The sequence below is a fragment of the Nyctibius grandis genome, chromosome 1, assembly GCF_013368605.1.
Source record: "Nyctibius grandis isolate bNycGra1 chromosome 1, bNycGra1.pri, whole genome shotgun sequence".
Taxonomy (NCBI): domain Eukaryota; kingdom Metazoa; phylum Chordata; class Aves; order Nyctibiiformes; family Nyctibiidae; genus Nyctibius; species Nyctibius grandis.
The window spans coordinates 23,871,054-23,896,477 of NC_090658.1; the positions used below are offsets into that span (position 1 = coordinate 23,871,054).

General features: G+C 40.8%; 1 protein-coding gene across 1 annotated transcript in view; it reads left to right on the top strand.

The window, feature by feature from the left end:
• Window positions 1-25,424, top strand: part of USH2A (usherin) — a 419,339-nt gene that overhangs the window by 376,763 nt on the left and 17,152 nt on the right. The window contains exons 61-63 of the mRNA XM_068406084.1: window positions 12,238-12,465; window positions 13,318-14,834; window positions 15,854-16,175. Coding sequence (XP_068262185.1) covers window positions 12,238-12,465; window positions 13,318-14,834; window positions 15,854-16,175 — 2,067 coding nt within the window. The remainder of the gene's footprint in view (window positions 1-12,237; window positions 12,466-13,317; window positions 14,835-15,853; window positions 16,176-25,424) is intronic.

Genomic DNA, 25,424 nt, shown 5'->3' on the forward strand with positions numbered 1-25,424 from the left:
TTACTCTGCACAAACAAAATGAATGAAACTTTGCAGAGCTCTTCTATTTCAACAGGCTTTAAAAAAGAATTAATGAGAAGTCTGGAAGACATCTTTTCCCAGATGAAGTGAAGTATTATTCTTGTCATTATGGCATCATAAAATTATTTTTTATTGTTTTCTCTTCAGGGGTTCAAGACAGATGATAATTTAGATTTTCTGTAATGCTAGTCTATGCTAGAAATGCTAGACCCATGATGTACCATTAAATCATGAGATTTATGCTATAGTTGTAGCTTAAGACGGTGACATATTTAAGTGCTGTGCTTAATGTTACTTGAAAGTCCTGGCCTAAAAAGACTGACTAGAGACCCTAAGAGCAAATGAGAAGAAAAACATCACTTTTTCCACCAAGTAGCACAATAGTTAGAGCTCTAGTTCCTGTGATGTCAAATGCAATGCCCCCTTTGAAGGCAAATAGAGCTGAGAACATGTGGCTTTTAAAATAGGACATTTCTGAGACAAAAATTTGCAACTGCTCTTTAGCGTACTGTGTTTTTCCATCTTTCTGGCCCTGCATAGAACCATCACAACGCTTTCAATTGCTTTGTTAACAAGCCCCTGTAATGATATTTGGTTTGAGGGTGTTAATGAAAATTTAAACCACACTAATTTGAGTAACATCATCTCAGATGGAAGATCATTGCCAACATCTTGACCTAGGCATGGAAATCAGGAGTTAGGGATGCTTGCTTCAATGTTATGGGTTAACTAAACCCAGTCCCTCTTCTGGTTGAATGCCATCCACATACACCATTTAGTTTTGTCCTTCTAGGCATGAAGACCTGATGCAGGAGCCTTGAGAAGGCAAAAGGAAGCTTCTGTGGATTTCGAAGTGCTTTGAAACAGCTGCAGTTTAACTTCTGAAGCTATCAATATTTTTCTGTTTCACCTTAAGAAAAAAGAAATTCACCTGTATGGTCTGTTGCTGTGTGCTGATTAAATATGTCACTGGCTTCTTGGCTCTTTGAGTCTTAAGTGAATTTAAGCAAAAGTCACAGCTCTGAATTCTAAAAACTTACTTTAGATGGCCAATGTAGGCTAATCTGTCTAGAGAGAGAGTGAGGGTCCTCTGAAGGGCTATTCAAAACAGAAGTTAAACATAAACATCTGACTTCCCCTTTGGAGGAACCACCCTTCCTCTGCACGGAGAATAGAGTAACTGAGGATACTAGCTACATGTTTTGTGTCTAAATGGGGGAGCTCTGACTATTTCCCATAGTGTCTATCTTCATCTTTGAGCACTTGAATACATTTATAAGTCTGGCCCAAAATTACTAAATTGTAGTAATTTCTTTCTGGATTGCTCATTTATAACATGCATGCATGCAGCTGATCAATAGATGAGACGGTGAAACTAGTGGATTTGCAAGTTAATATACTAGAGTCAATAACGTGCTGTAAAGACATTTTCAATTCTGAAACCAGCACAATTTGTTTTGTACTAAGCTTAACTGTATACCTGTTGACTTAGTGATCTATTTTAATTCCTCAATTGAATTGTTATGCTTCAGTAGTTTTCAAGTAATATTTCAGTATTTACATCTTTCATTTCTTCTCAACTAGCGCATCTTGCTAGTGCAAGTCTCAAGCAGCTCAGACTTTCTTCTCTTTGGCAGGAGCTTTACACTCAGAAGCCCAAGCTACGCTAGAAAGGACTAATGAATGTGTAACCACATGAAAAGACATGATTAAAGATTCTGTTTTATTTATGCTTTAACATTTAAAAGTGAAGCTAGTTAGCTGGATGCTTTTGCTGTTGACACCGCAGCAGATTTAGCTGTCTCCTTTTCTGTGAAGGTATATGAATTTAGTGTTGGTCTGACAGCATAGAAAATGGGAATGGGCAGTCTGCAGACACTGCTTTATATGCTGTGTCAAGGTGAGTTTCTTCCCAACAGTGTGCCTTCAGAGGCTTAAGCTAGAGGGAATTGTAGCCATGTGATCCTAGGAGGATCTGGAAGTTCATCCATCTACTGTCTTCACTTGGTTTCAAGACATTAAACCTGCAAGCAGTTTCTCTTCCAGTTACTCTAACAAACTCTATAATCGCTCTTTCTTCTTGACTTCTTTTCAATCCCTTTCTTGGTGTGGAATTGATTCTGAGGCTTCATATGGCAAGACATAGCTGCTAAGGGACGCAACAATACATAATTTAATCTTTTTTGGACCTCATTATTTTTGTCAACAGTGCAGTCCACAGCAGCTGCAATGGGAAAACAAGATTTTTGTTCTTCTTACCATCATGTGACACGGGCTTTTCAGGCTAATTGTTGAGGCTTTCCACTAGCTTATAGGACCAGTAGGGGCAGGGAGCCCCTACTCCAAACCTGGGGGAACATCCCATAAGATCTGGAAGGAAGGTGTCAGATCTCTGCTGAACCTGTCAGTATTTTGATGGGAAGACACGCTTTGCTGAGGAATATGTCCCCAAAGGGTACACCTAAATATATGCCTAATCAATATCCCCTGCTAATAATCAGAAGATAGGCTGAACTTTCCTCCAGCTACAGAAGAGAAAGAGGGCATCCCTGCCTGCTTAAGCAGTGTGCTTCTGGCCTTCTGCTAAGAGTGACGGCTATGTACAAAAAGGTGTGGAGCGAATCTCTTTTTCCTGGCATGGATTGGCATAATTGAACTGCACCTTTCCCAAACTGCTGCCTGTGCACTTTCATTTACTTTCAGCCTGTCACTATTTGGAGAGCAGGTATTTCTGTGTAGGAAGTGTAAAGCGTTAAGGGAAGGAATGAAATACCTGGTGAAGGAAAGCCTTTCAGGAGATAGGGGTTTGTATACTTTTTCGCCCATCATTTTTTAAAATACCCAGTTCATGTTAAAGGTGACATTTTAAGTTCAGACACATATTCAGAATAAACTTTGGCCTTTATAATGTAGCTCCAAGTAAATTGTTTATGCTTACCTTTTAATATCTCTCGCCAGTGATTACATACATAGCAGGCAAAGTTTGAATGAAAAGCTAGGACTGTTCAGTACAGGGTAGAGAAAAAAAGAATAAAACAGTAGGAAGTAAAAACCTTTTAGTCTCCTTTAAAATGTTGCTTTTATTTTCCATTGTGTTGGCAGAAAGCAGGGATTTAAAGCTGTGAATTGCCTTGAGGCTGTGTTATCTTCCTCTACTTAGCAGCAGTTAGAACTGCGCTTTTTTGCATGTGTTGGGTGAGAGAGACAAGGACTCAGAATGACTGAGAAAAGGGAATGAAATAAACTTGCATTTAACAATAATATGACACATCTGTTTTACCTGTGTAAAATGGGATCTAAACCAATAATGATAGTTTCCTGAAGCTGCAGACAGTAATGCAGGGGGATATCCTGAGACTTAATTAATTAATGTTTGTAGCATGATGTGAGATCCTATGATGAAAAGTCATATATAACTGCAAAGTCTTAATTCTATGGAGCACAACTGACATTCAGTGGCATTTTTCAAGGAAACTGATGTGGGAGTTCATCTGCAATCTATGTTAAGATTCAGATTGTCCTTGTACAAGTCCCCTTAAAGTTTTTCTTCAAGCTTCTTTTTCTCTTTACATTTCTTTTTCCCCATGATGGCTGTTGAGCTGTACAAATGCAAAACAATGAAAATAATTGCTTTTATACGGGAAAAATAAGGGGTTTCCCCTCTCTGTTTTCCATTCACCAAAACCTCTGCCAAACTGTCTTTTTCAAATTTTATGAAAAATAGAAATCTTCAGATATTGTGCCCAGGTCAGTTTAAGATCAGATGGGAGAAGTTTTACAGTGTCACTTTTCTTTACAATATCATATATATGATGTAATTTGAAAGGAGATGAAGAAGGCGGCTTATGGCACAGATATATGCAGTCACAAATGTCATAGAGGGGCATTGCCAGTGCTTGAAAAACAAAAACTTCGAATGAAACCAAAAGCCAAAACATTTGATAATGGGAAGAGCATGTTCTTTCTACAACAAAGCAAAACTGATGGCCACGAGATACCTTGAGTTGAGAAGTTCATGTACCTAAATTATCCATTTTTATGGATAACAAAATCATGCATGGTTTCATTACATGGGTTTAAAATTACAGAAGCTCTTCTGCAAAACACCTGTCACTCCGGACATTACCAGAAAAAAAAAAGATTTGAGACTAAGAAGACACCGACTGCACTGATGTGTCAGTCCAGATTGTTTGTTCTGACAAAAGCATCTAACTTCATTCTGGCCATCAGCCAATATATCAAATGGAAAATACGGTTTATGGCATTAGGAAAAATATAGCATTAACCCCCTAATGCTCCATATTAAGGGATGTACCCCCTGCCATTTGCAGGTTTGAGCCCTTAGGCTCTAGCTGCTGTTTCACAGCAGCAGTGGCTTTTCTTTCTTTTGCCATGTCTACAGACAATGTAGAGCAAATCCATGAGAGGAACACTACTCCTAAATGTTAATGAATAGTGGATGGAAAGTTGCTGCTTAGCAGGAGCACTGTGTATGGTACTTATTTTAAACATATTCTTGGAGTTCAGCTGTATGAGTGCACTGGTTGTAGTGATATAAACCCCAGCCAGAGTTTGCGTGCTTGCTTTTCGTAGCTTTTTACCTTCCCTGAATTTATGTTTCTACCCCAGATTATAAAGCTCGACCTGAAGGATCATTCATTCCCATTCCCCTTGTGACCAAGGCAGACTCAACAAACTGCAAGTGGGTGGTTCTTCATCCTCCCGGTCCCTTCCTTTGCCTTCTGCGACTTGGGTGGTGTGGCTTGAGCACTTGCCGGTGAAGACTGAGGCAAAAAAGTCGTTGAGTACCTCAGCCTTCTGCATATCCCGGAAACCAGGTCTTCCATTTCCTTCCAGAGAGGGCCCACATTTTCCCTAGTCTTCCTTTTATCACTGACATAGCTATAGAAGCAATGTTTGATGAATTTTAAATAAATAATTATGAAAAAAGGAAAGAGGAGAAAATAGGAGAAAAGAGAAAGAAAAGAGAAGAGGAGAGAAGAGGAGAGGAGAGAAGAAAAAGAAAGAGAAGAAAGAGAAGAAAGAGAAGAAAGAGAAGAAAGAGAAGAAAAGAGAAGAAAAGAGAAGAAAAGAGAAGAAAAGAGAAGAAAAGAGAAGAGAAGAGAAGAGAAGAGAAGAGAAGAAAAGAAAAGAAAAGAAAAGAAAAGAAAAGAAAAGAAAAGAAAAGAAAAGAAAAGAAAAGAAAAGAAAAGAAAAGAAAAGACCTTATGTTACTGAAATAGCATGGAGAAGGCTACTGAAGTGTTGACTTTGCCCAAAGAGGGTTTTTTTTTTAAGGTTTTACCAGCAAAAGTGTGACATCATTGTTGGTGGTTTAAAAGTGTACTGCTACACGAAGACCAACACAGTGTCTGAATGCAGCTTGCTACATGTGCTTGATTTCATTTTAATGTGCAAGGCATCCTAGTTTTCCTTGTGGTGCTTTGCTTTCAAGTCAAATCTGGGGATTCAGATGCCTGGTGAGACTACAGCAGGTCCCCAGGTATGCCAAGAATGAAAATTGTCTACTGTGAAAATAGGCACCAACTCCACTAGATAGATTTAGCTGCGTGCAATTCACAGTTCCTTACATGCTCTGCCAGAGAGGAGGAAAATGAATTGCAATGGAATATTTCTATATCAGGTATTAATTGTTGTTGTTTGCAGGACATTTTAAACTTAGATTACTGCTGTTTCTAAAGGTTTCTCCCTGCTATAGTCCACAAGCCCATGTAGGACTATTCACATAGGAAATGATTCAGTTATGTGCTAAGTGAAACAGAGTGTGCAAATTAGTTTTTTTATTAGAAAAAACCTGCTGGCATGGTACTGTTAGGAAAGGACGGGAGCATGGAGTCACAGGGGATAGATGACTACTGCTCTCTGATGTTGATGGCAAAACTACCATTTGTTTTAAAAATAAATTACAAGAACATTCTAAAGTTGAAAAAAAAAAGCATTAAGTTTGCCAGGAATCTCAAGGAAAGAATATTTTATGATCATGTAATCAAAGCTTGTTTTAATAAAGAAGCCATTTCCTAAATGGCCTCCTTTCTGGGGGGCCCAACATAAGAAGAACATGGAGGTGTTGGAGTGAGTCCAGAGGAGGGCCACAAAGATGATCAGAGGGCTGGAGCACCTCTCCTATGAACACAGGCTGCGAGAGTTGAGGCTGTTCAGCCTGGAGAAGAGAAGGCTCCAGGGAGACCTCATAGCAGCCTTCCAGTACCTGAAGGGGGCCTACAGGAAAGCGGGAGAGGGGCTTTTTACAAGGGCAAGTAGTGACACGACGAGGGGGAATGGTTTTAAACCGAAAGAGGGTAGATTTAGATTAAATATTAGGAAGAAATTCTTTCCTGTGAGGGTAGTGAGACACTGGCACATGTTGCCCAGAGAAGCTGTGGCTGCCTCCTCCCTGACAGTGTTCAAGGCCAGGCTGGATGGGGCTTCGAGCAACCTGGTCTAGTGGAAAGGTGTCCCTGCCTGTGTCAGGGGGGGTTGGAACTAGATGATCTTTAGGGTCCCTTCCAACCCAAACCATTCTATGATTCTAAATTTTATGTGCTTTACTTTGTAACTTGAATCCACTCAAATATATTTTTAAAATAAATTTTCCTAAATTTATTTCTAAAAAAGCAAGCTCAAATATATTGAATTCCTGAATATCATTTCCTAGCCACTGTAGAAGAAAAGACTGCATCGATCCACCTCAGGGCTGGCAAAGGGTGAGTGCCTTTTCATCTCAATGGAAGACAATTTGGAAGAATATTCCCTGGGCAAAAAAGTTTCAAAATTATTTTAGGTTTAATAAGGAAATATCTGGTTTAACAAACTTAAAAATTTTATTTAAAAGTTTATTTAGTTTTCTTTCCTAATACTTTTTTTTAATATGCCATAAAAAATATCACCAATGGGATGTGTTACTGCTATTGAAGGCCTGTCGGGTAATACCGAATAATATAATAATGGTGATGAAAAATATGTATTGAAAGGCAATTTTAAAATGTTAAACTGAAATGCAAAGTTCTTAAAATGTAAAATTTTATGAGTGAAATTTACCAAAAAAAAAAAAAAAAGAAAAAAATCTAAAATTATTTTTTACACACATTGGGAGGAAAATAAATAGTGCAACATCAATTTTTGCTAAAAATAGAAGTTCTGGTCACCTCCAGGCAAGATAATTTCTGGCAAAATGAATAACACTTTGGTTTCTGTTTGCCTAACCTTTCAGATTTTTCAGTACTACTGTGGGAATAATTTATATTCCAGTCCATACTGCTACAGGAAGGGGCTCAGATTACTTGTGTATCTGTAAGTTATATTCTTGTAAATTTGAGCATAAGGTTTTAGGAACTGAGTAGATTTTTTTAAATGAAAAAGGCTCAGTGTGCATGATATAAACCTGAGAGTGAAGGCAACCCAAAGACCAGTTAGAGATTGCATACGAACATGAACTCGGTGCAATTTTTAGAGTAAAGGCAGAGGCTAAGAAGTAGGCTGGGAAATAAGAGTGAACATCAGAGTTAAGGTGGAAGTGCTCTCGGTGCTTTGCAGAAAAACTTCTGTCACTTGTGGAGGAATTGGTTTGACTTCCTTGATGGAGGATTTGAAAATGGGCATTGGAGGATGGTTGGATTAACATTCTGGCAGCCAGGAGGCCATAGCTTTCTCCTCCCTTGCCCAGGGAGAGTTCAGCATCTCTGCCTCCGTAGACAAATGACATCATACTGAATTACCTTCCATTCATTTACGTCTGGGGATTATGAAAGAACAGGTTTGGATCCCTGTACCACTACTACCATTAGCAGTGTGGTAGAGTCTGATGCCACGTAGTTTAGTTACAGACTCACAGAAAGAATGAGCTAGCTTTTTAATCTGATATCAAAGATACCTGACAAATAGGGGTTACTGTACGAGAAGAAACCAGAGTCTAACCTTAACATGACTGATGACGACTTGATGAGTTTTGATGATTACCCCTGAAGAAGGGACAGATCCTCAAGCTGCCTGTTGGGCAGCTCTTCAGTGGTTCAGAGATCTTCTGATGTGTCTGTCATGTTTTGAACTCGTGCCCTGAGACCTGGGCAACTGGGTAGAGTTGACCTGCCTTGAAAAAAAGAGGAAAAGCCCAGAGTGACGCCACTGGAAAGTGCTGCTTCATCAGATCAATAGATTCAAAGATGACTAAGTTGTGTAGTTGTATGCAGTTTAAACATTTGTGCAGGGAGTCCACCCGCACAGGGTATTATTGACAGCTACAGATCAATACTAATTTTTAATCATTTTCAACCTACAAAGACCTCTTGACCCTGTTGCCACCTTAGGGGCACTTGAAGTAGTCAAAAGCAATCATAGTAGGCAGTGTAAAATCATCAGACCCTTGAAGGCTGCGCAGCCTTGCCTGTGCCTGGGAGAAGGACCAAGAGGCAGCGAGGAAGGCAGGCACCTTGCATTATGGATGCTGCTGCCTTTGAATGGCATGAAAGACTATGCTAATTTGTTTCCAGACTTTAAGTGACTTCTGTGCTCATGAATTAAAAAATAAACAAACAAAAAAGGCAATCTGAAGCAAATCTTGATGGATACATTATTCATGATTCATGTTCTCTCATTTTATGTTTTGAAGAATGTGTTAAAACAAGGTTTTATTTTAAATAACTTTTATCCTAATTTACAGTTAGAAGAGTGGAATTAGCCGAGTGTATTTGTTGCTGTTAACAGCTTGTGCTGCCACTGGCAGCACGTGAAGCGTTTTACACAGCAAAAACAAAGGTGCCATCCTGCCTGGAGCAGCGATGGTGCTGCCAGTGCTGCGCAAGGGAAGCGGACGGGTCTGCCAAAAGCAAGAGCCGTGTCAAAGGCTGGACTCTGGGCTGCAGTACAGGGGTCAGATCACGATGGCTCATCACAGCTTGCCTCAGGTGTCCATTTCTGTAGTGTTTACATTAAAAGGAGGAATGTGAGAGTGCACACACTTCAATGTTTGCTAGGTTATTCTTAATTTAATGACTGAATGAGTGAGAATGCTTCACAGCAGGAGACAGAGAAAGGAGGGCATGGGATTGTGGTCCATCAGATTTCATGGTCAGTCAGTCTATGAACATCTTAATGTTCACATTAAAATTTTGTTTTGTTGGTTTGCTTTTAATGGTAAATGAAATCTGGCCTGTTAGCAGTGTGTAAACACGGGATATATGAGTTCATGGCTTTGCAGACAAAGACTGGGAGAATATTCCCGGCAATGATTTTACTCCTGCACCTGTTTAAGGCTGTCATTTTCTGCTGAAGCCAAAGGTTACAGTGCTATCATTTGCAAGGTGTATTTTGCTGCTTATATTTGACCATGCCAGCAGGACACTATTTCTAGGCTGAAAATGTCATGGGAGGACATTAAATAATTCTTAAAATGAATCACTGAGACTGCCATCCATCCTCTTTTCAGCATCAGCCTTTGAGCTGAGTAAATTCACTAATGGCAATGGCAGCAGTGCAGGGGGAGAAAACATGGCTCCATGTTCTGTGAGTGCGTCCCCTGAGCTTACTTCAAAACCAAACAAAACAAAAATACATGTAAACCGTTTGCTCTTCAAGAAGTATCTGTAGGAGCCAGGGATAAAAGTCGTCCCTGGAAGGAATGGTTTAGCAGCCTCCAGAGAACATGATGAACTGCAGGCAAGGAAATCCCTCCATCCTTGTTTCATTTCAAAGTGTGGAGAGGGTTGTAAATAATTAAATCTTGGGGTTTAGTGGGAAAATGGTAGAGGGTGATAAAAAATATGCTGGTTTCCTGTTTAAACCCACCCTGATGATGCAGCCGATGAGAATGCAGAGCCATTGCTTTTTGTATGGTGTTTGTAAGAATGTGTTTGTACCTTCGGAGAGCCTCTGTGTAGTGGTTCAGGGGCAGTAATTTAATGTTGTGTGCTCCCTTCCTCCCATCCCCACCCCCGAACCACGGAATGTAAATTCTAGGCTTTTAAAAGTTCTGTTTTGAAAACCTAATAGATAACGGTCCTCATAAAAACTATTAATACAGACCACATCCAATTGTAAAGCTAATTTTAATCATGTTTTGTGCCAACATAATTTCTGATGCCAGATTTTTATGCTAAGCATGAACTTCATTTTGAGCTCTGTTCTTTAACCTGCAGTTCATAATTTTGCATTCGGCTGTACAGGTTTTTGGCTACGGCAGTTTGAACGCTTCCACTTTCAAGGATCTAAGCCATAAATGTTTATTAAAAGAATCTATAATGAAATCAGTTTTGTTATTTTTTTAATGGCTGCCTTGAGTATGTTGGATGACTGAACGCCCGTTGTTAATCATTAAGTACTCATGTTACAAAAAGTGTTTGATAGGATTGCCATCTAGGGGCTGAACTAAATTCTCCGTACTGAAATAAACTGTAATTGAACAGGTGCAGCTATTGACAATATACATATGTTTTTGCTTTATAGCCCACATGCTTTCCATGTTTCTTATGACAAAAGATATCTCTAAATGTCCCACAGCAGCCAGAGCTTTTTTATATATAATCTGTTCGAGGTGATTGCTATTTGCATTTGAGCTTATGCTTTTTTGGCAGTGATGACTGGGAATTCCTAACAAAGAATTATACTTTTTTGCATTATTAATCTTGCTAGTGTTTGCCCTGTTTAACAGAAAAAGGAATCATTTATCAGAAAAGTATGTTTATAATCTGTACTTGTGGCATCTTCAGATTTAATATTCATAATGGTCATTCAAATGCTGTGCTATATTTATCTAAAAGACTAACTCATTGTTGTGAGGAAATAACTATTTAAATATTTATGATCCAACTTTTAATATTTTAAAAAAGAAATTAATATTTCTTTAAAATTTGTTTCTGAGTCTGATAGCTTAACAAATGTTTAAATATTTAACAATTGGAAGTGTTAGCGTTTAACAACTTAATATGACTTACTGAAACAGGGAAATAGACTTCAGCTGTTTCTGCCACACGAAGGAAACAGAATTTCTGCACTCCCATTCTTGAGATCTATATAATTAATGCAAAAGCACAGCTGAAAATGAGTTTAAGTATATCGGTGATCATCAGATCCTGTTTCTTCCTTGCCTCTCTGATGAGACAAATCAGAACAGTCTCCTACCAAAACATGTTACTCCTGTTCTTTGTTAGCCACCGTATCTGTCATGGCTGTTCACAATACTACTACAGCTGTATCGCCTTCCTGCCTAGATCTGAATTTGTGTTGAGGCTTTGCCTCATATCCAGGCGGTTTCAGGTCTGTCTCAGCTGCTGTTTGGGGTGAGCTGGATAAAGCCGTGAGCTGCGATGCCAGTGGCCCCTTCTGGCCATGGCTGATGTCCCTCTGACTGTGTCCAGCCTCATGCCCCTGTGCTGGGCTGTGGTCTGGCGTGGTGGCAGGTCAGCCCAGCCCTTTCAGCCCTGGCAGAGCCCGGTGGGATTCACAAACAGCCGTGCACCTCCCAGCCTCTCTCCACTGGTGCGAGGTGAGGGTCCGGCACCAGGGAGGGTCTAGCCCACTTGCCTGTGTCCCCGTCAGCAGTATGGCTGCTTCTTCCAACCTGGAGAAACAGAGAGGGTTCTTGTAAGGCAATGGGTTGCCCCACATCTATCTTACCTTCTGAATTTATCTCATCTTTACAAAGCAGGAGCATAGAAAACAGTTTATTCTCTCTCTCTCTCTCTCTTCCGCTCTCCCTGCTTTTAAGGGGTTTGTTTTCAATAAGAAAATGAAACTGTGCTCTTGGAAACACAACAGATTACAATGCTCTGAGTAGATAGAACAGGATGGCATGCCTATCGAATGTCATGTCTACACACAAGATGTGTAAGGATTCTGTAGAGGCAGGCATCATATACCATCGGTTTTTACATGTGCTCGAATCCTTCAGAGTACCAGGCATGCTGATCCTCACTGAGCAAAGCTTCGACACATGCTGAACAAAATGTAAAAGTTGTTTGCTAGCTGAGGCTTGGACTGTGCAGGACTCCCCAGGAGTCAGCACCAAAGGCTCCACTGTAATCACAGAGTTTCTTTTTGAGGTTCAGCTATGGAAACCCACCAAAAAATTCCTGGTAACCAGATGGAGTATTCCGCAAAGCGGTCAGAAGTGACCCAGAGCTGAGACCTCATTTTCCAAGTGACATAAACCACAGATGCTGATTACTTTTTTAACTAACTCAAACATCTGTATTCTTGCTTCAGGGAACAAAGCATCAGGCTCATATATTTGGATTGAAACCTTTCACAACATATCATATTCACGTCATAGCTGTAAACAACGCCGGGCAGGTTTCAAGCCCCTGGACATCTGTGCGCACATTGGAAGCTTCACCCAGTGGCCTCAACAACTTCACTGTGGAAAAGAAAGAAAATGGCAGGGCTCTGCTGCTAAAATGGTCAGAGCCTTCCCAACCCAATGGCCTGATTAAGGTAATCTTCATCTTGACACTTCACTTGATCAAAAAAAAGAGAAGAGAAATGCTGAATATCAAATTAAAACCTTTTTTGCTGAAAAGGACTCAGTCAAATGCATTATACTTTAAAATAAGACAGAAGTCCTATGTAAGCACAAGGCACTCTGTGAGTGCTCTCTGCTTGTGGTTATATTAAAATGAGTATTAACATTCCTGTGCTACCCCATGACTGTAAGTGTTCATTTACAGCAAACCGAATCATTCATTTAATCTATAGAAAGCTGTGCATGAAAGCTCATAATCTTACCTGGTTTACATTAGACATCGCCAAACTGTATTTCTAGAAAATCTGGGTTTGACAGAATGTTGTTCTGAATTTTGGGACTTCTTCTAGCTTGATGGTTTCAACTGATTGTAAATCTTTACCTGCAAGGTTTGCAACTAGAGGGGTTATTTGGATTTTTTTTTTCTTAAGTGGTTTTCTTTAGAGTTAGCCTGCGAGAAGCTTTGTGCTAGCCCATGAGAGCCTCACAATGAAACTTCATAACAAAAAAAATATAATGAAAACTGTCATTAAGTGGTTTATTACTGCATACAAAAGGAAAAAAATCATGAAACTTGGCTCAAATTATTCCTTTTGTATCAATGATCTGTTACTAGTGGTGATTGTTACTAGTATGGAACTAAGTTTCTGAATCATTGGTTAATAGTCCTTACCCTATTGCAAATATTAAGGTGTCTCATCTACTGGTTATTGACAAAAAAAAAAGCTGATTTATATAATTTTTCTCCTTTTGTCCTGGCTTCTGTCCTTTCTTCCCTCCTTGCCTTTTTTTTTTTTCATTTTCTTTCTTTCTTTCTTCCCCAGACCTACAATATTTTCAGCGATGACAACCTGGAGTACAATGGTTTATCTTGCCAGTTCCTCTTCAGGCGCCTTGAGCCATACACTCTCTATACCCTCGTACTGGAAGCTTGCAATGCAGCAGGCTGCACTCGTTCTCCACCCCAGCCGGTCCGAACAGATGAAGCACCCCCAGTGTCTCAGATGGCACCTGTAATCCAGGCAGTGAACGCTACCAACGTTGAACTGAGCTGGTTGCAGCCAATTAATCCAAATGGAAAAATAATTCACTATGAAGTTATTCACAGACGCACAAAAGAAAATGCTGCAGGGTACAGAGCAACAACAGAAGATGAGAAAATTGTTTTCACAGAATATAACACTGAAAGTAATACATTCGTATATAATGACAAAGGTTTACAGCCATGGACAAGGTATGAGTATAAAATACGCACTTGGAACGCAGCAGGCTACACTGACAGCTCCTGGACAGTGGCAAAGACTAGTCAAACTGCCCCAAAAGGTCTCGCTGCCCCCAGGTTATCCTTAGTGTCAGTTAACCCCCGTAAAGTGCTCATCTCATGGGCCTCCCCAGCACAGCCCAATGGTATTCTTCAGTCATACAGGCTGCTAAAAAATGATGTTCTCTATCCTTTCAGCTTCGACGCTGCTACTTTCAACTACATAGATGAAGACTTACTGCCCTATTCAATGTATAGTTATGCGATAGTTGCCTGTACGATGGGAGGCTGCTCTACCAGTGAACCAGCTGAGATACAGACACTGGAAGCAGCTCCTGCATTAGTGGATCCACCGTCTCTGCAGGCTGTCAGTGCTACTGAAATTAATGCATCTTGGGCACCTCCTCAAATACAAAATGGAGATATCACCAAGTACATATTGAAATTAAACAATGAAGAGTATTATCCTGGCAAAAGTTTGCAAATGTTAGTTTCTAATCTACAGCCTTACACGCAGTATGAGTTTGCATTGGTTGCCTGTACTGTGGGGGGCTGCACATCTAGCATATCCCAGTCAGTGATGACCATGGAGGCTCCACCATTAAATATGGAAGCTCCCAGGCTGCTTGTCATGGGCTCAGAGTCAATTGAAATCACATGGAGACTTCCAGCTAACCCCAATGGTAAAATCACAAGCTACGAGCTAAAGAGGGATGGTGTTCTTGTTTACTCAGGTCTGGAAACTCGGTATCTTGATTTCACCCTAATGCCAGGCATGGAGTATAGCTACACTGTCACTGCAAATAACAGTCAAGGGAGTGTGACCAGCCCGCCAGCTCAGATAAAAACCAACCCCTCTGCTCCATCTGGGATGTTGCCTCCTAGGCTGCAGGCATGGTCCTCAAAGGAGATTTTGGTGGCCTGGGATCCTCCTATCAAAGTAAATGGTGACATTAAAAATTACACAATCTCAATCCACAAGCCTGCTGAAACAGGAAAGAAAACTGTTGACTTTGACGCATCTCATGTTTCCTTTGTGAGACGGTCGTACATAGTGGCAGAGCTACAACCCTACAGTAGGTAAGTCTGGAAGACCTCGTTTGTCGAATGAATGCTGCAAGGTGATTCAGTGGGCTGGCAAACAGCTTAATCATCTTGTTTAAACAGACAGTCGGACCCATGGGGTTTTGTTTCCTAAAAAGCACATGATAAAAACCAGGATTTTTAAAATTTGTAGTAACACCAGCTATATATCATCTTGATGACATACATATGGTTGACTTAGATGGTAATTAATACAAGGGGTAATTCAGCACTCTTCTGTAGACTCAAAAACCTGCAAACTTGTACTTGTGTATCTTTTCAAGATGTCTGCATTCAAGAATAAATAGGGCTTTAGTTGACAAAGTTCAGGGTGGAGAGACCAAAGACCAGTTAGCTAGTCCATTCACAGTGTAGCTGAGCTAAGATAATGGAGTCACACCAGGGACATGCTCTCACCTTTGAGCTGAAAACAAGTGACTTGTGTTTAAGTGAAAGCTAAAACTTGAGAGGGTACCTGACTCGGCTACAGAAGGAGCACACTTAATACTGAAGTAATATCTTCTCCAGTAATTCTTAATTATTTACCTGACCCTTTGTTATATATTTGTGTAGGCATAATTTGTGTGTGTTACATGGTTGATAAGTCTGTCTACTATTTACATATAACTAATCTAAATCCAAAGAGAAGAGTAATAGGGTGAAGATCTACAGCTCTCAAATGTTATCCAAATCATCTCCTACAATGAATCATCATTTTGATGCAGATCATCAAAATCAAAATGATTTTGATCACTTGAGTCCTGCAGATGTTAACTCTGCTCTGAAAAAAAAAACACCAACAAATCAAAACCCAGAAGACAGTGTTCTTTATTATTGCTACACAAGGCACAGCATACAATCTGTGTCTTCATACAAATTGTTTTCTTATTAAAACATGCCAAAGACCAAGAGAAATTAAGAAAACCCCCATGCGTACTTGATTCAGATCTCATGCACAGTCCATATTTCTGTTTGCAGTGTTTTAATCACTTCATTCCTGATTTGTCTTCCCAAAGGTATGAAGTACAGCTCCAAGCTTGCACAGAGCTGGGTTGTGCCTCCAGTGAGTGGACATCAGTACAGACTCTGGAGTCACCCCCAGCAGTGCAGCCTGCCCCTCTCATAGAAATACAGACCAGAGCTGGCGGCTTCCAGTCGACTTCTTCCATTCTGTGGACTGGCCCACAGCAGCCAAATGGGAAGATTTTATACTATGAACTCTACAGAAGACGAACGACTCAAGCCCACATAAATTTAGACCTCACACTTGTTTACAATGGTTCTTCAACCTCCTTCAAAGATGACAAGTTGCTGCCTTACACAGAATATGAATATCAGGTGGGAATAGAAGTCATTAGTGATTAGGATCTCAGTACACTTTGAGAACCTTACTTTACACTTACAACAAACGTACACATCTCATTTCTAACGTTAATAGTATTGTGATACCTGAATGGTTATTGTTAATGTATTTTAAATAGCTGAAAAGCTGAAAATATAATTTTGCACAAGCAATACATTCATTCAGGAGTCATTTGTCTTTAGCTTAATTGTAAGTGCTTGTGTTTCTTGTATGCTAAATGTTTATGTACCCTCCAGAGCTTTTGCAAGGCTCTACTGTTATGAGAGTAGTGTGAAATTCTAGTTCTTAAAAGGCAGCTTCATTTCATTAGTTCTTCTTTCTTTTTCCATCCTTCCCCAATCTATTCTGAATTAATTTTTACTTTATAATCTTAAGGTGGTTTACATCAAGAGGGACTGGGGTTGTTTTCTTTTTAAATTAGACATTAGGATCACAAGCAGTTTTCATGAGTGGTTCAAAAGTGAATTTGCTGTTGATGATTGTTGTTACTTCTCATACACATAGGTATTTTTACTATTTTTTTCTTAGGAGGCTAAGGTAATGCAAGGAGACCAGTTCTGCCATTCTTTCACCTGTAATTGTTTTCTGTGTCATAGTTACAAGTTTTAGCATCATTTTTATCATATAGTACTAGTGATAATGTAGGGCTTTACTTGATTTCAGCCTATGAACTAAGAACTTCACTATTTATAACCATCTGAAATCTTGCCCGAGTTTTTATATGAGTTAGTGGAGTTTAGACCCTCACCAAAAAAACAACCTTAGATTTGTTGTTTCTAAAAGTAAGTGGATGTAGTGTCACAGCAGGACAAGGCTGATTTTTTAATATGATGTTGTCTATGCATAGGCACACTTCTTTGCCACTGAACAGGATACCAGTAAGCCTCATTACTGATTCTGTACGCAATATTTGTACACAAGATATATCTTGAAGATGAGTTTGGCAATGCTCAAAAGTCTTTACAATCTTTTTCCTAAAAAAAAAAAATGTTCAAGCATGGATTTGTTTTGACATGTATGAAACACAGTGCATTCCACCTCTTGAGCTCCTGCAAGGTGGTTGCAATCTTTCTTTTACATGCTTATTCGCTTTATAGGATCACAAGATAATTCAGGTTGGAAGGGCTCTCAGGAGGCCATCCAGTCCAACCTCCTGCTCAAAGCAGGGTCAGTTAAGAGGTCAAATGAGGTTATGCAGGGCTTTTTCCACTTGTGTCTTGAAAACCTCCAAGGAGGGAGACTGTATAACCTCTGGCGGCAGTCTGCTCCACTGCTTGACTGCCCTCATTGTGAAAAAGTTTTTTGTTACATTCAGTCTGAACCTCTTTTGCTTGAACTTATACCTGTTTTCTCTTGTCCCCTCCCACCTCATACCATTGTGAGTAACCTGGACCCATCTTCTTGCTAGCCTGTGGGTAGGTGCTGGGGGATTGCAGTCAAGGCCCTCCAGAGCCATCTCTTCTCCAGGCTGAACAAGCTCCAGTCCCACAGCTTCTCTTCATAGGCCAAGTTCTCTAACCCCCTGATTACCTAGGTGGCCCTCTGCTGAACTCTCTCTAATTTATCAGCACCTTTTTTGTTTTCAGGGTCCAAAGCGGAACAAATGCTGAGTAAAGGCGTGTAATCACTTCCTTTAATTGTCTGGTCATCTTCGCTGCCAGAGTACACTGCTGGCTCATGTTCAGCTTTCTGTATACTAAGACCCGTAGGTCCTTTCCAGCAGCTTGTCAGTCCCTACCCTCCTGTAATGCTTCAAGGATTTATTCCTTCCCAGGTGCAAGACTTCACATTTGTCCTTGCTGAAATTCATAAAGTTCCTGATCACCCACTCCTCTACGCCTTTCTGAATGACAGACCTGCCCTTGAACATATTGACTGGTCCTCTCCAGCGTGATGTCATCCACAAATTTGATGAGAGTGCACTTCACAGATCAGGTTCTTTGGCAGCTGTGCTCCACTGCTACTGTTGTGTTCTTTTTGGTAGCCAGAAACCATAAATAATTAAATCTAAAAAAGTTGCTTTATCACATTATCAGTACAGTCTATCCAGCTGCTATATGTACGTGTTGTAGACTCACAGAGTCATATAGGCTGGAAGGGACATCCAGAAGGCATCTGGCTTAACTCCCTGCTTGAAGCAGGTCCAGACAGAGCAGGCTGCTCAGAGCTGTATCCAGCTGAGTTTTGGATCAAGGTCTCCCTCCTTGAATCTCCAAGGATGGAGATAGTACAGCCTGTGTGGGCACACTGTTCCAATTTCTGATGACATATCTCTTATTTTTCTTTGTGTCTAATTCCCTTGTTTCAACTTGTGTCCCTTGCCTCTTGCTCCATAACTGTCAGAGTCCCAGGGCCTGGAGGGAGGAGTGCAGTGGCTTTCTTCATAAATCTAATTTGGTTAAGAAAAGGATTCTGAAGGAACAATTATAAAACTATTGAAGAGAGCCTAGGATGCTACTAGAAAAGTGTAGTTACTGCAGTATTCACAAAGCCTTTCTTTTCTGCTTGACAATCAAGCTTGTAGCAGAACTGTTGTTAGACCAGATCTCCTTACTATTTTGGACAGGATCTGTGCAGGATGCAAATTCAAGTGCAGGTGGGGCTGGATAGGTAGCAAGCATTGTAGAAGACCCAAGCCCTACTTATAATGTTACGAATCTTTCTTAGATGAAAAAAGCATCTCAAGTTGTTACCTGAGCTGGAAGTTGTAGATGTTGGCTGTGGGATATTCTCAGTTGCACCAATTTTCAATTACCTCAGTCAGAAGTTGTTTTTTGGGACGGTGATACCATAGAGAATTGCTTGAGCCAAAGTTTTTAATGATCTATTAGTGATGAGTAACAAAGAAAGTCTCTTGACCACATTCCTGTGCCTTACCATGCTGTGTTCAAGACTTGGCTTTTTATCTTGGTTCTACTCCGTAACCAGGCTGAGCAGTTGACTGGGACCCTAAATCATTTTTTGTTTTTTTTCACTGGTGGCCATTTATTTCACCATGAGAGGTTTTTGCATGCACGTGTTTGTCTTCTGCTTATGTCACTTGCAGCAGTCCTCTGGGGTCTATTCTGAGCCCCTCCATTGCTGACAATTTATATCTTGCCTGTGAGATGAGTTATTCATAAGTATAGGGCTTGGCTTTTGCTATTATGCTGATGAAACACAGATTTATATTTCACTTAAACTGGATATTGATTCTGCCGTCTCTGCATTTGAGGCTTGTTTGCTGGACATAAAACTTTAAATGCAACTGAATTTCCTCCAGCAGAATGCAGATAAAATTCAAAGTGCTGTGATGGGACTCTTTCCAGTGTTTTTGGAGGTATTGAGATTTAGTTCAATGAGCCCTGACAGCTTCTTTGGATCTGAAGTCAGGATTTTGGAGTTGTTTTTTTTGTTTGGTTTTTTTTTTTCATTTGCTGGAAACTTCAGCTGAATAGTTAGGGCTTTGTAAGACTAGACGCAAGAGTTGCACTTTCGAAAGTGATGAAACTTTAGAAGCTCATGCTGGTCAAAGGGACTACGCCCCCTAAATGCTTAGATCACTATTGTTCAAGGAAGCACTTTTATTTTTTAAGGGCCAGATCTACATAAGCATATTAGCAGCTGCTAGGTTTCGGTGGGTTTTCAAGACACATTAAGGTGCCTACTGTCCTGTATTCGGAAATAATTACTTAGATCTTTGCAATTCCCTCTATCGGTCTATTTGTATATTTAGATATTTGCATTTTCTAGAGCATCTGGCTTTTTAGGTATTTGTTGGAATGCTGCCTGAGATCCTCAGCTGTATTAAACAGATGCAATTGCATGATCTCCTGAAAAAAAAAACCCAACTTAAACTCTATAACTCATGAGGCCTAATGAGTTTGCAAGTGTGATCTTCTGATTCCTAGAATATTTCTGAAACAGTGTGCGTAGGCCCTTCTCAGGAATTATTGAGGATGGCGTGCAATGTTACCATATAACAACCTATAGAGTCAGACCTATTTTTCTCAGTTAAGGGAAGGCCCTTCTGAACAGATAATTGTGGCATTTGTGACATTTAGTTCTGTTCGGCAAAGCAGAGTTGTCGGAGTATGGTGCGATTTCCATGCAAGTGCAATGTCACTCTTCCACAATTGCACTTAATCGTGTACTTAAGACTGCTTCTTTAGAGTAAAGGCTTAATGTGTTGCTCGTTTAGGACACATCCTTATTTCCACTTGGCAAGCATGGAACATGTAAAAGATAGAAAAGTTGGATTGTCCCTTTTCAGAAAGTTTTATGGCTCCCTGCAGAGATTTATTCTCCAGGAGGACTATCCGGTGCACCAAGGCAGGTGGGTCTGCAGTGCTGAAGCTGTCTGCTGCCGACCGCTGCAGGAGGCACAGCATCCCTTTTGCTTGTGAAGCATGCTTCTCACACTCCAGTTACTGCAGCCAAGTGAAGGGTCTAGGAAATACCCTGAGATATGCCAGGGAAAACAAATTATATTCTGACTCTGGAGAGATAAAGAGAAAAAAAAATGGGTGCAAAGTCATGAAAATTAAGGCAGGACCAGCTACATGGAGTGCAGAATGTGTCAGCCCTGTTGGTCACTTTCAGAGATGACAAGAATGACACTTGGTTTACCAGCCTGACTGTCAAATTGTTGGCTGAGGTCCAGTTTGTGCTACTTAGTTACTGACAAACAGTTCAGTGACTTCTGCAGCTTAAAATGGGATGAAACTGGTTTTCTGACTGTCCAGTGATGGATAGTCACCCATTTGTAATATCCCTCATATCTGGCTCCTTCTCATGGTTTTAATTCACTATTACTTTCCATCTCCCTGACAGAAAGATGTGCTACAAAACAGTGACATAAAAGAAAATGTAGTTCTTTCTTGCACTTCCTACTCATTATCCCCCTTCATTTTGTTTGGAAAATTGTTTTTTCTTAGAAAGTTCTTTGTGCTCCCTGTTTCCAAGTAAACAGTTTCTCATATTGTACTTGCATTAGGCTACCGAGCTCAACCTCAGCTTCTGAAAAGTAAAGCAGACATAACTATATTGTTCCACTGATGTAATGGCGATACCTACTCTAAATACCCTTTTGCTGAACTAGATGCTTCCTTTCCCCTGGTAGAGGGTACACAGGAGGGAGAAGGGCCATTTGAAACCACACAGTTTCTTTTATTAAGCCCCACTTCAGGCACCATATTTCTGTTGTCAACACCATCCTATATTCAAATGATTAAACAATGAATCGATGCAACAAACCTTGATTTTTGTTTATTAAACTAAATATGGATATTAGACTGTATTTGTTGGCTTCCAAAATTGCCAGTGAGACTGTTAGAGCACCGCTCTTGCAAGACCTTTCTTGGTGAATTGTGATTCTGACATATTCGAAACCATGGCAAGCTATCCTTTAAAAAGACATTAGTGTGAGTACCAGGGGAAAATATACTCCAGGGCTGTAGATGACTTGATATGATTTCCTTGATTGTATCTTTTTATTTATGAGGCATAATTTATGACTGCTGAAAAGCAAACTAAAATGAGTGATGACTAACTACAGCCAAAGTAATAAATCAGAAGCGGAGAAAGAAGTGGTGATTTTGATCGAATCTATTGAATTAGCTGTTGCCCTTAGCCATTACAGGTATTGGAAAGACCTTTTAATATCTGCTTATCTCTCTCATGGGAACTTGGTAACTATCTCATTATATACCTATAGGAAACAAATTATTTAATTTCCTACCTTTCAGAGTAAAACCTGTTTACATCTCTCATTAATTACTGGTGTTATACTATGTTATATGAAATGAGCTTCCTTTAGAATTTGGTGATTTTAAGTCCCAAAGTGTTTGCCTGTTGTCTTTCCCTTTCCCTTCCCCAGAATGGGTTTAGTACTTTTATTATTAGCATTTGAACAGTGAAGATGAATAGCAATGTTAAGAGGCTCAAATTATCACAGTGCTAGAAGCCTGGACCTAAAATCTATCCCATTATATGTTTATGGCCTCCCTAAGGATGCTAACTGAATGTTGAAGAGGGAAAAGTATGGATCTGAGGATGGGCACTCAGAAAGCACACATTTGTTTACTACCTCTTTGTACCCCTGGTCATGAGTGGACACGATATTTTCTTTCCCTTGCCTTTCCTCTGTCCCCCGTAGATTGCAGCCACTTTTGAAACTTTTCTACTTTCCTAATACTTGCCTGACACGGCAGTGCCCAGATGTGAATATATTATCCTAATGCTGAATGCTAGATGTCGTAGACAAGCTTTGTGCTCTGAGCTGTGCTGATGTTGCATAAGTAACTCCAGGTTACCCAGCCTGCGCACTGGTCAATTCTGATGAGAAGGAAGACTTGTGGAGGGTGCTGCAACTCATGATGGTGAAAGGGAGCTGCTCTGGGTTTCTCTAATTTTAACCAGCGAAGATTATGGTCTCTACAATTTTCTTGCAGACTGCTGGTCAAACACAACTAAAAATTGGGTGCTGTGTTTCTGAAACTTGCTGATGTCGTATCTTATATACCCCTATAATGTCTTGCTACCTTGGTAAACAATTACACTCTGAAAACTGTATTTATGCGAGTGTAGGGTTAGAAATGGAACAACTCTGAGTCAAGAAATCCAAAGCAAAGTCTCGAAGTAGTGCTGTGCCTTTGCGACATCTGTGAAACAACTCTAGAAAGAGAAGAGTGGTACGAAACCTTCTCTGCTACTGTTTGTCTCTCCTGGCACATGCTGAGTAGTGCCAGCATTGAATCCTCTATGGAAAGACCAGCAGTCACAGGTGTGTACAGTCCGTGGATGCCCTAAGGGCAGAGACCCAAGTCATACCTGACTCTTATACACAGGAGAAAAGAGTTATGTGCGCATGTGAAAGGGGTGGCTTGGTCTGACTTTGTCGTTCCCCAGGACCTACAGCACTACCTAACTGCCCGACAGCTCTAATTAGTGCTCAAAGCTGAAGGTAGGTAGTGATTTTCTAATGAGACTTTTTTTAAGGCAAACAGCTATGGCCTGAGTGCCTGCAGGAGCTCAGTGCAAGCTGCTGCCACATAGGGAGCTGAGGTTTTTTCCCTCACAGAGGCAAGATGTTAACTGCATTGCAAAGCGGTATGATGCACAGTGCTTGTAGGACGTGGTGGGAGCAAAGCATCGCTGCTGGTAGGTAGTCAGCTGTTGGCCTCACTCTCTTTTCTGCTGATTTCCTGCAAGCAGGAAGGGTGAGCAGCATCCGGCCTCCATGCGAAGCTGAGGTTCCTAGCTCTCCCTGACCTGGGAAGTCAGCAGAAGCTCAGGACTGCTGCCCTCAGACAGGCAAGCTACTGCCAGCCAGCTTCACGCTTCAGTAGAAGTGAATGAGAATGAGACCTCCCCAGTAACGGAGAGTTTCTCATTCTCTCTCCATTGGCTCTCGGCTGCCTGAGGCTTCCCTTTGCAGGAGCAGAGAGGGTTCCCACCTGGGGACTTCCTGGTTAGTGCCTGCGTTTGCAGCTGTAATACCCGTCATGTTGTTTGGGCCAGGTCTGAGAGCAAGTGTTGTGAGCTGGCAGGCGTTAGCGCACGCACAACGTCCTCTGCCAAACCGCTGCTCAGTCAGCCGTGGTTGCGCTTCTTCATGTAATCGGAGTCATGTAATCAAGGGATTGCTTTTATGTTTTGGAGATCTTTTGACCACACACCATGTTTTATGCCTTAATCCTAGACTATCTTTGTCCTTTGAGGGGGGTTAATTTGAGTGCTTTATTTTGGCAGCTTCTTCACCTTCCCTTTTTTATCACAGCGAGGCCATAGTGCTCGCCTGGTTTATCATTGCTTTTCTTCTTCTAGTGCCTTTCTTGTGCTGCATGGTTGGAGGAGCTGCAGAGGCATATATCCATCTGTTTACCTCAGTTCTCATTAGTACCTCCTGTATGGATCAAATACCTTCACATATGATGTCAATTTGGTGAAAGAAAATCTTCTTTTTAAGTTTAAAACATAGCTTCCTCGGTAAGGACCTGGGGTTTCAAGAGTGTTGCAGCAGATGAACCTGTGTGCCTCAGGGATGGAGTAAGTCATCTAATAGGCTTCTTCCACTGTGTGCATCTACAATATCATGGTTGTTTTGCATCTGTGCCCGAGGGCTGTTGTGAGTTTGTTGCCCTTTATGGGTGGAGTCGCTATGCAGCTTTATTAAGCTTGAACAGGCTGGGCTCACTGTGGTAAGGCTGTGGCCATCTTCTCAGCACTTCCCTTCCTGCTCCTCATAGGTTTTGCCCCTTCTTGCTGTGCCGATGAACCTTGAGGTTGTCCTGTGATCATTTTGAGTGACAGTTGATCACTGGTTTCTTCCAGGAGCAGAGATCTGTGAAGGCTCATTTCTGATGGTAAAAACCAAGCTTAGTAACCTGTAACTGCAACGAACATACGGTCTCCAGAGAAGTTTCCCCCTCTCTCTGGCTCCACTTCAAAGTGCAGTCTGGGCCAGGGGCCAGCAGATTGATAAAGCATTTTAAATAGTAACCCGTGTAGCTGATTTCAGAGCCCTCTCCTGGCTTTTTTGGGACAGTGCAGCACATCTTTTGCCAGGGTGCTGAGCCAGGTACCATGATGTCAGACTTAATGCTTTTGGAGGCAGTATATTCGGAAAGTCAAGTTATAAGAAACTTTTGTTGTCTTTCTGCTGTCTGTGTTTTGCCATTCCATACATCCCTGAGATGTGATTGCTTCTTGTTTGCCCTACATGCCTGTGGGCTCTTCTTACATTATAAGCTGCCTGTTAAACTCTTCAGGTAATATGCTGCCTGTTAAACTTTTCAGGTAATATGCTGCCTGTTAAGCTCTTCACATTTCTACATAAATGCACTTAAATATTTTTTGGCGCTTACTACATCACAATTTAGAAGAAGATTTTGTGAGCCCAAAAAGCTTTTTACAAAAGCCCAGACTGTGAAATTTCAGTTTAACCAGGCTAGCCAAGCAACAGCTTTCATCCGTGACCGTTTTGTGGTGACTTTTTGAGAAGCCACAACCAAACCTCTGATTTTAACAGGCACTCCTCATTGTGGCTTGTGTTGCCATGCTGTCCCATGTCTTCATGCAAAGAAGTGGCTAAACATCAGCATTTCCATCTGCAGTCAGTTCTGGGCACTTACTGCTCTGAGTCTCCAAACAGTGACCAGGATTTACTTGGACAGTGATTCTCAAAATGAAATATTTTTATACCCATCCTTTTACAGATGGTTGAGTAGAAGCAAAGGGAGTTA